Source organism: Prionailurus viverrinus, chromosome D4, assembly GCF_022837055.1.
Source record: "Prionailurus viverrinus isolate Anna chromosome D4, UM_Priviv_1.0, whole genome shotgun sequence".
In the NCBI taxonomy this organism is placed as follows: Eukaryota; Metazoa; Chordata; class Mammalia; order Carnivora; family Felidae; genus Prionailurus; species Prionailurus viverrinus.
This window is the reverse complement of record NC_062573.1, coordinates 47,657,662-47,672,097: the sequence shown is the minus strand read 5'-3', so window position 1 is coordinate 47,672,097 and position 14,436 is coordinate 47,657,662. Positions and strand designations below refer to the sequence as shown.

At 39.7% G+C, this 14,436-nt stretch overlaps 1 protein-coding gene across 5 annotated transcripts in view; it reads right to left on the bottom strand.

The window, feature by feature from the left end:
* Window positions 1-435: 435 nt before the first annotated feature.
* The window catches only part of TTC39B (tetratricopeptide repeat domain 39B), a 143,124-nt gene continuing 129,123 nt past the window's right edge, over window positions 436-14,436 (bottom strand). For 2 of the 5 annotated variants that reach the window (XM_047830174.1, XM_047830178.1), the window contains one exon: window positions 436-1,456. In XM_047830174.1, the coding sequence (XP_047686130.1) occupies window positions 1,339-1,456 (118 nt within the window). In that variant the 3' untranslated portion in view covers window positions 436-1,338. Of the gene's footprint in view, window positions 1,457-9,577; window positions 13,984-14,018; window positions 14,137-14,436 lie in introns of those variants that run through there. The other 3 variants (XM_047830176.1, XR_007146330.1, XM_047830177.1) reach the window with 3 other exon arrangements.

Here is a 14,436-nt window from a genome sequence, read left to right as displayed (position 1 = left end):
CCACCAGGAGTAGGTTCCAACTCAAGGAACTGCTTTCTTGGCTCCTCCGTAGGAAGCAACTCCTCAGCCAGTAAAGTTTTACTGTGAAACTGCATCAATTCGGAACATCTCTAGGCCTCACTTGTAATTATTCAAGTTCCCTTGCTATTTCTACCGTACCTGCAGTTACATCCTCCACGGAAATCTTGAACACCCCAGTCATCCCTGCGAGTTGCAATCCACTTCTTCCAAACTCCTGTGCACGTTGGTATTTTGATCTCTTTCCACGAATCCTGAACACTCTCAATGGCATCTAGAATGGTGGTTCCTCTCTCGGTTTTCAATTTGCTTTGGCCAGATCCATCAGACGAATCACCTCCCAGGACACCTATCACCTTACAAAATAGATTTCTTAAAAGTCAAAGTGACGCCTTGATCCATAGGCTGCAAAGTGGACGTTGTATGAACATGAGAGCAACATACGTACATCTCAATGTACGTCTCCATCAGAGCTCTCGGGTGACCGGGTGGACTGTCAGTGAGCAGTAATATTTTGAGAGGACTTTTTTTTTTTCTGAGCAGTAGGTCTCAACAATGTGCACACAATATTCAGTAAACCATGTTATAAACAGACGTGCTGTCATCCAGACTCCGTTGTTCCATTTATAGAGTATAGGAAGGGTAGCTTTTGCATAATCGTTAAGGGCCCTTGGATTTTCATAATGGAAAAGGAGCACTGGTTTTCACTTAAAGTCACCAGCTACATTAGCCCTAGCAAGAGAATCAGTCACTCCTTTGAAACTCTGAAGCCAGGCATCGACTTCTCTCTAGCTGCAAAAGTCCTAGATGGAAACTTCTTCTAACAGGCGGCTTTGTCTACACTGAAAATCTATTCAGTGTGGTCACTTTCAGTAATTATTTAGGTAGATCTTCTGGATAACTTGCTGCAGCTCGTCCTGCCCTTTCACCTTGCACTTGTATGTTATGGAGACGGCTTCTTTCCTTAAACCTTAGGCACCAGCCTCTGCTAGCTTCACGCTTTTCTTCTGTGGCTTCCTCACCTCTCTCAGCCTTCACAGAATTGAAGAGAGCTAAGCCCTTGCTCTGGATTAGGCTTTGGTGTAAGGGAATGTTGTGGCGGGTCTGCTCTTCTCTCCAGACCACTAAAATTTCCCCCCACATCCGCAGCGAGACTATGTCATTTTCTTATCACCCGTGTGTTCACAGGAGTAGCACTCTTCACTTCCTTCACGAACTTCTCCTTTGCATTCACAACTTAGCTACCTGTTTGGCACAAGAGGCCTAGCTTCCAGTCTGTCTTGGCTTTTGACGTGCCTTCCTAAGCTTAATCGTCTTTAGCTATTGATTTAAAGTGAGAGACGTGTGACTCTCCTTTCCACTTGAACACTTAGAGGTCACCGTAGGGTTATTAATTGGCCTTGTTTCAACGTTATCGCGTATCAGGTAACAGGGAGGCCTGAGGAGAGGGAGAGAGACAGAGAACGACTGGTAGGTGGAGCAGTCAGAGCACACACAACATTTATTAAGTTTGTTGTCTTATATGGGTGGGTTTGCAGCACCCCAAAACAATCACCACAGTAACATTAAAGCAAACATAGTTACAGATCACCATGAAAAACGTAATAATGATGAAAATGTTTGAAATATTGAGAGAATTACCAAAACGTGACACAGAAACACCAAGTGAACAAACAGTGGCGGGAAAATGGCGCAGACAGACCCTCGATGTAGGGTTGCCACAATTCAACTTGTAAAAGACGCAGGATCTATGAAGTGCAAAATATCAATGTATCTATTCGTAATGTCTACGAAGGGACATGGTATAAAACAAGGCCCACCTGTATCTGATAAAGGTCTAGTATCTAGGATAAACAAAGATCTCTTACAACTAAATAATAGAGACCAATGATGAAATTTTCAAATGAGTAAAGAAATCAAGCGGATGCTTCTCTCCAAAGATGTCTAACTAGTTAATAAACATATGAAAAGATGCCCAACATCAGTAGACAATAGCGATGTGCAAATCCAAGTTGTGACAAGATACCGCTTCACCCCCACTGGGATGGCTACACTCAAAAACCAGTTAAGATGTCAGTGAGGATGTGAAGAAACTAGAACTCTCAGGGGTTGGTTACGGTAATGTTATAAAGTATGGGTACTTTGGAAACATAGGAATTTTGGCAATTCCTCAAAACAGTTAAATGTACAATTACTATATGACCCAGCAGTTCCACTTCCAGGTATGTGCCTAAGAAAACTGAAACCACATGTTTGCGTAAAACCTCATACACGAATGTTCACAAGAGCATGATTCTTGATAGCCTAAAAGTAGAAATACCCTAAATGTCCCTCGGCTAGTAAACAATGACAATGTGGATACAATGGAATGTTATTCAGCCATAAAAAGAAATAACGTATAGTTACGTGCTACATCGTGGATAAAACTTGAAAACATTATGCTCGGGCGCCAGGTGGCTCAGTGGGTTAAGCGGTTGACTCTTGATTTCGGCTCCGGTCAGGATCTCACAGTTCGTGAGTCTGAGCTCCACATCAGGTCGTGTGCTGACAGCGCAGAGCCTGCTTGGGAGTCTCTCTCTGTCCTTCCCCTGCTCTCCCTCTTGCTCTTTCTCTCTCCTTCTCTCCCTCTCTCAAGATAAATAAATAAACATTAAAAAAAAAACATTATGCTAAATAAAAGAAGCCAAAACCAAAAGGCCATATATTACATGGTTCCATTCCTATGAAATGTCAGGAAAAGGCAAATCCACGCGGACCGAAGTTAGATTACTGACTGCCAGGAGGTGGGAGCAGGAAGGAATGAGAACTGACCACTAATGGGGTACAGGGCTTCTTTCAGAGCGATGAAAATGTTCTGGACTTGATGGTGGTGATGGCTGTATGACACAGTGGCTACACTAAAAAATATACTGAATTGTATACACTGAATTTTGTACTTTAAAATAGCCAACTTTATGCGAATTCTATCTCAACTTTAAAAAACAAGATGCATCAAAACCCCAATGAGACACCACCTACTGGACAGTTATAGACCGATGACGTCAAGTATAGAGGATGTGGAATGGGAATTCTCACACACTGCGGGTGGGAAGGCAAAATGGTACAGCCCATCTGGAAGAAAGGACGTTTTCTAAAAAGTTAAACATATTCTTACTTGTGACCCAGGAATTCCACTCCTGGTATCTACCCAACAGATATGAAAACATGTCCACACAAAGCCTTGTATATACAGGTTCACGGTGGTGTTATTCATGAAAGCCCAAACCTAGAAAACTCCAATGTCCATCAACCAGTGAGTGGATAACCAACATAGAGTATCTCCGTACCATGGAATACAATCCTACAACAAAAAAGAACTACAAATATATCCAACAACATGGATGAATGTCAAAACACCATGTTAAGTGAAAGAAGCCAGAAACCACACACCCTATATTGTGCAATTCCGCTTATATAAATTGTGTGTTAAAGGTAAGACTATGGAGACAAAAGGTCAGTGTTTGCCTGGGGCCAGGGGATGCAGTGTGGGGACTGACAGCAAACAGGCAAGAGGAAACTTTCCAAGGTGAAGGCGGTGTTCAAAGCTTGACTGTGACAGTGCTTGCACAAAGTATATGCTAACTGTAGACCTGTATATTTAAAAGGAGTACACTTGACCGTATCTGAATTATACTTCAATAAAGGCATTTGACGTTTTTTTGCTTGTTTGTTTTTTTGAGACAGAGAGAGACAGCGCATGAACGGGGGAGGAGCAGAGAGAGAGGGAAACACAGAATCGGAAGCAGGCTCCAGGCTCTGAGCCATCAGCCCAGAGCCCGACGCGGGGCTTGAACTCACGGACCGCGAGATCGTGACCTCAGCTGAAATCGGACGCTCAACCGACTGAGCCACCCAGGCGCCCCTGAAGTATTGTTATCTTAAACTGTTGAGACACGGGGTTGCTACCATAGCATACCCTGGCCCTAAATGTAGAAATTTACCCCAGAGATGGTATTGACTCAAGTCAATATTATTAAGTTTATCAATTAAGTCAAGGGAGGTTGGACATGGGAATGAAAACGATCTCTTGGATATACTGTGGTGTGATTATCTGGTACATGCTGCAGCATCAAATCGACCAAAACAAAACAAAAAAACCAAAATGCAACAAATAAACAAAAACAGGAAAAAACAACCAACCACCAAAAAAACAGACTTAATTCTTTAGAGAATTATACCTTCCCTGAAAGGGATGGGAACTTCTGCAACTTAAAATGATCCTTTGGCCTCAGGACACCTGGGTGGCTCCGCGGGGGTAAGCATCTGACTCGGTTTTGGCTCAGGTCATGATCTCACGGTTCCTGAGTTCAAGCCCCGCATTGGGTTCTGTGCTGCCAGTGCAGAGCCTGCTTGGGATTCTCTCTCCCCTCCTCTCTCTCTGCTCCTCCCCATGCTTGCCCTCTCTCTCCCCTCCCTCCCTCTCAAAATAAATAAACTTAAAAAAAGAAAAAAGATCCTTTGGCCTCATCACGAGGCAAGAAAAGAACTGAGAAAGTTGCTCAGTTCCTAAGGAGGGCAATTTCCCTGATAACCACTTGAGATGTGGACAAGGAAATCATGGAAAATAAAGAACCTCTCAGAAAGCGAAACCAGATGTCACAGAAAACGACAAGGGCGATACTCCCAGGAAATGAGATGAAGGCCTAATCAAAAAGCATTCTCCACTCCCCAGATAGGGAGACTCAAAATGCGGGATTTTGTAACAGACCAGTGTTTGTTATGTGTTTCCCATGCTTCACTTTTCACAGTCAGAGTGGGAGTCTCTATTGGGGTTATCCCGCCTCTGCTCAACCAGTATGTAAGTTGTGTGTAGAGGGCAAAAAACATTTTAGTTCATGGTATCCCGATGAATTGGAACTACATTTGGACTTGAAATAGACTGCAGGGCATGTCATGAGATGCCACGATTGGATGGGATGTGGGGATTATCTCCCTCCAGGCAGCAATGAGTGTATTTTCTGTGAAGGAAGGAGAACAGACCAAGTATCTGGACTATGGCGGTCATTAGTGCTGTTCACCAACTATTTCTGGCACTTCTTCCAGGCACATGAGAGCGTTGTGCTTTCCTGCCCAGCTGAAGTTAAGTAAAGCTCTAAGATATGCTTTGAACATGAACTGTGTGTCACTTTCAAGTGGATGCTTTAAGAGCCAACTCGTAGAAACATAATTACATATTATGTAATTACACTGTATGTTAACCAACTGGAATTTAAACAAAAACTTGAAGCAAAAAAAAGAGCCAATTCCTATATACCCTGCTCTCTTCCCACTCTCATGGCGGAGGGTGGAGACTGCGGCAGCCCAGGGCCCCGCGTGAGGACGGTGTGGAGTGGATCCCTCGCTGGCCTGAAGCAGAGATGGCACATGACAGAAACACAAGCCTTTGCCGTAGTCATGTTCCTCTCATCGTGCAGCCCATGGACCACTAGCAGAGGTTCATCTGCTGAGAAGGAAGTAGATGCATAGGAGACAGAGCAAAAATGACCTCTAAAGCTTTTTATTCTGAATTCAAATACTTCCTGAAGATCTCTCACATTCCTGCCCCTGGGTTCCCTGAGACACCCTTTACCCAGGTATTATATGCTTCCTGGAATTGTTGGTTTTAAACTAGCTCGAGCTGACTTTATTCCCATCCAAAGAGTTGTAACGAATGCATTCCCGACTTTGTAAAATCCCATACGTCAAAGGACAACAAAGACAAATGTGAAAGCATGGGCCACGCTAGGAGAACCACGGTGGATCCAGCCCAAATGGGAATGTGGCAGAGACATGCCAACTGCTGGCGATACCCATTTTCTCTTTTACCCTGAGACCACAGACTACATTTTTCTGCCTCTTTTGTCACTAGGTGAAGCAAGGTGCCTGAGCTCCAGCCAATGGAATGTGAACAGATCATGTGCGCCACCCCCCTCTCACAACCCTCCATGCTTTTCCCGCTTCAGCAGCTTGATGCAAAAAGGACAGAGTGACCTTACCAGCCATGGATTGAAGACAACAGAGCCCCAAGACAATGAACTTGGGTTACTGAATCACAAGAAAAGCCACCCACTGGCAGGAACCCCTATGTTGTCACAGATATTAACTTACCCTATGTTGTGACAGATATTAACTTACCCTAACTCATCTAAAGGAGTAGAAGAAAGCATTTTACACTAGATCAGCCCTTTGTGGTTCTTTCACACCTTCTCGCCAAAGGAGGTAGTGAAATTGTCCCCATTTTATCGTGGGGTTAGGCAAAGCTCAGAGAAGTTAAGTTGCTGGAGAGGAGGATCACATGCCATTACCCAGCCGAGTTCAGCCTCAAATACAGACCTCCTGATTCTCAGAGACCAATTCTTCTCCACTGTGTTACACTGAATGCTAACGATTCCTCCTTAAACTAATGTATCAGCAGCCAATCTGAATCTCCCAACTATGAAACAGATGATAAAAAAGATGAAAGACAACGTAATCCTCCCTCAAGACAACCGTACCATCCCATTTCTCCCTTCATGTCTCGTGCTCAGCCAAGAACATGGCATAAAGAGAGACCTTCCCATTTGCCTGAAACGGTTCTAAAAAGTCTTATCAAGAAAGAAAACTCTAAGTGTACATCACGCTACAATTAAAGACCAGCAACAGGTGTTGTGTACAGCTTCTACCCGTAGACCAACCATAATGAGACTGTAACTTCATCAAGCGAAAGGTACATAAAAGACGGTATCACAATTCAATTGCATATTGTAGGTAGGCCAGTTGCAGCAATGAGAATATAGAATTCCGAGAGTACCTGGTAATTCAAACATGCATCTAGTAACGCAGAGTGTTCTGTAATACTGAGGAACGAGAAATAGAGCGTGTTGACTTTCAAGTTGGGAAGATTTATTTGCACTTAAAAATACAACTTCGAAGATGACATCTGTTTTCAAAAATGTCTTAATGTTAAAAATATGCTACAGGAACTGTTGTCTTCATGTTGAAAATGTAGATGTCATATCAGCATTAGCTTACAAGCCACGGGTGATAACATTAACAGAATCGGCAAGCAAATACTCATTGGGAATACAGTGTTTACATGAAAAATACCAGGGGTTCACAGTTTTCTTCTTTCTGCCTGACTTATATTGATAAAATGCTTTTATAGCCACAATCTATTTCATTTTCTGGTACCAGATCCAATGTCTATTTGACCAGCAGATGGATGCTACTCACACATTCATCTTACATAGAACTCACACATCTTCAATTTCTAAAAATGTTTTGCTCTGTAAAACTGTGACCACTGGGAATGGAAAAGATAGGAAACTAAGTTCAAGTGTAAAACGAGAAGAGAAAGAGGGAGATAAAATGTTGGCAATTTTTACTAATAAAACATTGAATTATAAAGTACGTACGGGTAGTTTAGATGATTCAACAAGAAACCATAGCATACACTGATTTACAAAGTCTATGACCTCTAACTATTTTTGTTTAATCCAAATAAAAGTGAAAAATACACATTTTCCAAGAATTTAAAAATCGATCTACATATCAAGGTAACATTAAGGGTTCTTAGGTAAGCAGAGCACAAGACAGGTTGATTTTGTTTGTGTTTTAAGGCAAAGTAAAATTTCCTCAGTGAAATACCTACAAAATAAATTTGCTTTAGAAATAAATTTCAGTAATAAAATAATACTTCTCACTTATTAAATATATATTTTACCTTTACATCTGATTTAGCAACTTACACCAAAAAATTCAAGAGTTCTATGAATATCTGCAAACAAATATTTAAAACGCTAGCATATGATTGCCTCAGCTGTAATTCATTCAGGTGTTTGGATGTCAACAGTTAGCAAAGGGAAAAAATAATAAGGAATGAGCTACTTCCTTATAAAATTTTCCCCTTTAGACAAGCTGAGAATGCGACATGCTGGTAAGAATGAAGTAATTTTTCTGGACAGCACATATCAGTGGAACACGTGTTCTCCTTTTGCAAATCAAAGACCCAATGCTATGAGCACTGGGTGTTGTATGGAAACCAATTTGACAATAAATTTCATATTAAAAAAAAAGAAGAAAAGAAAAAAACCGTACCCAATGCTACTGTTTTCTTCAACCATTAAATCAATACCCTAAGATTTATACTGTTTACCATAATCTTTTTTCATGTAAATTCTTTTCTTAAAAAAATAAATCACTGTATAGAAAGCAACTATCTACTATGAAGAATAAAATAATTTCAGGTAAAAAATGAAGTAATTAATGAAAATTGTTTAAACTCGTTTACTAACCCGGACACTTGGTTCCAATAAATATAAGAAGGAATTAATATGTCTCTATGATTTCCCAAGCAGGGAATGTCATCCCTTCACATTGAGGAAGAACTTCCAGCATTTCAAAATAACCTAACTGCTTTAAAACTAAAACGATAAGCAATATTCTTTAACATGTCCGTTGTATCCAATTTCTCTGGCCATCAGTTCTGTTACACTGAAACAAACTTTTTTTTTTTCCCTAAGTGATGGCAAACAGACTACCAATAATTAAAACAAATTTACTAGAAAATACTAAGCAGCAATAAAACAAAAGCTCCCACTGGGATATGCCAGCATCCCTTACATTCATCATTTAAATTGTATGTTTCTAAGAACTACTAGATTAACCTACAAGGTGTATTGTATATTAATATGCAACAAGTTTTACTTCATGAAGTTTGGTATTATAAAGTACCTTGAGATTTCCTATTAAATATCTGATCTGTAGGCATTAAATACAGTGAGGTGGATACTGTAAGGTCCAGGCAGGGTCGTACTACATACAGTATTGCTGTGCTGATACATTTGTAAACTGGAGAAAATGGGGCTTGGACTTCCTCCGAAGTTAGATCCACACACCCCTCTGGGATAGATCAGGCCAAGAACCTGCTCAGCCTTCTGAACCCACAACACAGTCCCCGCATCATTTCTTTCTATAGTTTTGAAGTTATAAACAGACTGGAATGGACTTCAACGCCATCAAAATCAGATAGCAACTGCTCGACAGAGAGGGTATTTGCTCTCACGATGAATTCTGATGTGTCCTTCATTTCAAGTTCAATAGTAACTAAATCTAACAGCAGAGGGAAAAAGATAAAACTACCAACAATGGGGAAGCAGGAATGGGGTTTCACAATAAGCAAAATAATACAAAAGGAACAATATGTGAATAACTGGTCTGGAGGAAGGGAGACAATCTGGAGGAAATCCTGCACCCTTTCTGAAAGAGCAGGATAAAACATTGTCTATTTAGTATTTATAAGCTATTTTCTATCGATCTACCCATCTGATCTAGACATGTCTAAAGAGATTAAAAATATGTCAGGTATGTGAATATGTAACACTTAAATAAACATACACATTAAAAATATAAATAATAGGCGTAAAAGGCTTAAAATATAGAACTTAAAAAATTTTTTTAATGTTTATTATTTTGGGGAGAGAGACAGAGAGACAGAGAGCAATCAGGGGAGGGGCAGAGAGAGAGGGAGACACAGAATCTGAAGCAGGCTCCAGGCTCTGAGCTGTCGGCACAGAGCCTGACACGGGGCTTGAACCCACAGCTTGCGAGATAATGACCTGAGCTGAAGTCGGCTGCTTAACCGACTGAGCCACCCAGGCGCCCCATAAAATATATAACTTTAAATAAACTATCTGCCAAATTATTCTCTAAGTGAGTAACTAGTGCCTAATATTCCTTAAATGGTCATATTAGCATAGCTGAGTCAATGTTGAAACATTAATAATATACAGGGATTGAAAAGGCCACCACATTTTTTAAAATAATGTTAACCTTAGAAAATGTTATTTTAATCATAAAATCTACTAACATCGCAAAGGTAAGCACAACTCGAATGGCTTGTGCTACTGCATCTGAAAAAGGAAGGAATGTCTATAAAATCGGATTAAAAGAACAATGTTAAAAATATGGTCTCGATGCAGTATTTACAGAGCTCTGAAAGCGTGGAGAAGGATCAAAGATGACCCTGATCAATGATGAGATGAAAGTTTATGGGCACTTGAACAGAAAAAGCAAACCCCACAGATATATATATATACATATATTTGAGCCAGAACTAAAAATGTAACTGTAGTGATTGGGTGATCACAGTAGACAGCAAGGGAAAGCCAGAACTCCAGGAAGCATGCCCTTGGGAGGCCTTTACTTTAAACAGAACCTCAGCATGTATAGAGGAGCACTCCCCAACACTCAGCATCATTCCAACACAAGCCACTAGCCATGTTTTGAGTGCTCAATAGTCCCACGTGACCAGTGGTTACTATGCCAGACAGAGCAGGACTGAAGGAGAAACACCACTATCCAGAAGTTGAGTGAGGGGAGGAGATAATTTCCCAAGATTCATCCCAGGCCCTATGAATTATAATATCTTAGGGCATCTAAACGATCGCTGGCATCCTCCTTAACCCATTTTAACTAAATGCATTTGAATTTATGATTTGTAAATATGGAGAGAATAACTAAGAGAAAAAACACATATGTAAAAATGGAAATCAATAAAGAATTAATCAGAGTAACTCCAGAAATCTTTCAAGTTAGTCACGAAGACCTTTTTGTAATTATTATTTTCAGTGTGTCCAAAGGAAGAAAAACCATTATTGGAAAACATTAGGAGACCTACTTTAAAAGGAAGGATGAGAAGTAGAATCATGATGACTGTAGGGACCATTAGTCCCTACCACAATGTAACTACATCTACAAGTAGCTTCAAGAGAAGAAAGACCCATTAGTCTTCAAAAGGGGGGAAGCCGCCTTCTTTATATACACATCGCACTGATTTGAAGCTCTCATCAAAGACTCATTAGAGTGACCTCTAAGTTCAACTATAAGTTTCCAGGCCAAGTAGGAATGACACATAGCTCTGCTAAACTTCCTCCTTTGCAAAAGAGATAGTTATAGCGACAGATTGCTTCAACGATTAAAAATCTTCCTCGGTGCTGATTATTTGGAAATTCACCTCCCTACAGTTTCTACCCCACGTGTAGAAGAAACAGAATCAATGACCTTCCTTTTCCTATGTACCTTGAGACCCTGTATCCACAAGAAGCACAGACACATTAAAATACATGTCCATGTAAGAGTTGATGAAGTTAATCTTCCATTAATCATCAAGCGGAAATCACGCCTTCCTTGTCACCAATCCTACAAAGCATAACCTCTACTTGAGTCTTAAATGTATACAGCACTAATCAGAACCCTGGCTCTCCATTTAGAGAAAAGGAAGAAAGAAAGAAAATTATACCAAAAACTACACAAATTGCACAAACTGTCAGACACATTGGCAGCCCAAACCCATCACATATGCCCCTCAAAACATTAGATAAAATATTGTCACTTCAGCACTCATTCTTCACAAAGCACCCTGAATCCAAAATAACTCCAAAAATGCAGTATTAGCTGATGTAACATGAAACTGATGCCACCATGGCATCTTAAACAGGACAGGAAACAGGTAAATATTTGTAGCATTAATGATAGTACAACACTTAAACATTCATTGGATACACTATCCACATGACCAGATAACCATAAAAAGAATAGGAAGGAAAAATAAAAACAAAATAAGAAAAAAAATAAGGGAAAAAATTTTAACGGGAGCTAGGAATTTCTTTTACAGTTGTTTGGCAGTGAAGAATTAAAATAAAATAAAAATAACCAATATTAACTTATATTTTTTTATATTACACCAGAAAGAGAAGTCTTCACTGACATTGGCTGTGACCTGCAGCTTCTCACAAAAACAATATAATATGGGAGTTTATACTTTAAAAAAATAATGCTACCAAAGCTCTTCAAAGGGATTTATAAACTACTCCTCAAGTTATATACAAAATAATTATTAAACATATTTTCCACTGCTGACGTTGTAATAGCAGTTCATTCCATTTCCTCTTGCCTGGACCTCAAGTAAAGCTATGTAATTCATATTAATAACACATGATAGCTACCAACATGCTATCTGAAGGGCTAGTACTCTGACTCAAGTTATATTAATCATTTTCCATCAGAAAGATAGCCTCAGCATTGGTCAAGAATTAGTACCTTATAAGAAAACAAGACCAAATACCTGCTAGGTACAGAATTACGTAGCAGGAAACAAAGTAATGAGCAAGTTCATAATCTGGGTTATGCCAGATACATGAATAAATTTAAAGGTGTCTGAATTTCACACATTTCTTTCATTTTACATCAGAGACCACAAACTCAGCCAATACTTTTGTGTTGATATTGTAATCAGTGCATAAAAATCAGAATTATTACAGCAACCCATAGCCTCTCACAGTTTACAAAAAGCCATCATATGCATTATCTAATCAAGCCGTCACAAGCACCAAGCACTGCGCTGCTATCCCCACTGGGGAGACTGAGTCCCAGAAAGGATGAGACTTGATCCATGTCAAGGAACAACGGACTAACAGAGACGGGCTCCTGACTCCCAGTCTGGGGCTGTTTCTGTTAAACTGCAGAGGCTTCCAGCTTCCATGTAAGTTATTCTTCAACACAGAATAGAAATAGGACAAAACCCCAATCTATGGATCCATGAATTGTCTTTCCTCGCCCTGGATGCCACCTTGTCATTAGCCCCAGTACATACAAATGGCGGAAGTGGGGGCAGACAGTGATGACTGCAAAATAAGACACACACTTTGTGGAAATCGTTTGGGCTGAACAGTTTGACATCGTTTGCTGAAAATACCTAATACACAGACTGACCGTTATAAAACTGAAAGAGACCTAGAAAGACATCTGTTCTTTTTCCATTTCACAGATGAGGAAAATACACTGATACAGAGAGCAGGGGGCTCCCTAAAGGTCACCCCAATGACTGCTAATCAGTAGCAGAGCCAGGCTCTCCGCTGCATCCTGTCCTGATTGTGTTTCCTAGTTCAAGGACGAAGCACAGTCCGGATATTTACAAGGAACCATCACAGTGCTAGGGAGATTAGAAAATTAGATCTCACTCACCAACATCACGAGTATAAAAATTATTGATGTTTTACATATCGTTTAAAGCAGCAGGAAATTTACTTCCTATATAGACAAAAATAACCAACATATGTATTGTAGACTCTCATTGCTAAGGTTGAGGATAATTTCTAAAATATGACTTTTCTTCCCTTTAGTTTTTTGAATTTCGTTATTATAACAGACTTAAGTACATTCAAAAAAAAAAGGGTAGTCTCTCAAAAATGTCACTACCTTTAACATACATGAAGAATAAAAAACAAAACAAAACAAAACCTAATATGTCACCATCTTTTCTAGATATAGTTCCCTTCATCCTATTAAGGACATTATCCCGTCCCTATTCACACCCACTGCTTGTCTTATTCAGGACACTTCAGGTTATTGTTAATCTTTTTTGAATGTAGGTGATTTTTATTTCCCCTCTTACATTTAAATACTAGGCAACAAAATATCTCTGACCAACAAACCTAAAAATGGCTCAACTTATAAGCCATTTGCTACTTAAACATTAATTACCACATTAAAAAAATAAATAATCTAATTAGACTTCATTATTTTGTGAGTCCTTTAAAAGACTTCTTCACTCTCCAATTCAAATCTAATATGAAATTCTTTTCGGAGAGGCAAAATGTAAGAATTTTCTAGACAGTACTCGATATTGAACATCGTTTCATAGGAAAAAAAAACCACACAGACACAGGTCAACAGTAAACCACAGAGATGATAGAAAATATTGACAATAAAATTAGTTTTTTGTCTCTCATTCGCAAGATCACTTTTCCACTTTAATGAAAGGCCTGATCTACAGCAGATGCCGGTGCTGAGGGAAAATTCCATCCTTCGTGTTCTGATCAATCTGAGGAAGTTTTTTTCCACAGGTGAAGAGCTGCCTGAATTCGAAAGTGTAGTCTGGACTCCATGGAGTAATCTTTGTAGTTGTTTCTAAAGACAATAACAATAAAATTGTAATGTCAAAATTCCTTCATATCCAAGGGCAATACCACCATCTCCCCTTCTTCTCATCTTCATTACTTATTTGCTTCCAAACTTGAATAGGCATTAACAGCAGATCTTGGGGAAATGTAGATTCTGATCCTGTGGGGGAAGGAGGATGGCAATAGTCCATATTTCTACAAGTCTCCTGGCAGTGATCTGAAAGTCATACTTTGAGTAGCAAGGTTCTATTTAATGAGCAAGCCATTGACAAACGAGGCAAGAAGCTTATGAAGAGGGTTTCGTAAATTCTGTGAACTATTATTCCTAAATAGTTGAACTCCTTTTCTAAACCAGGAATTTTTAAGGCAGCCTCGGGTGAACATCATCAATCACCACTTCCCCACCCCCTCAAAAAAAAAAAAAAATCATTCTGAAACGCTCATGCAACAACTACAACAA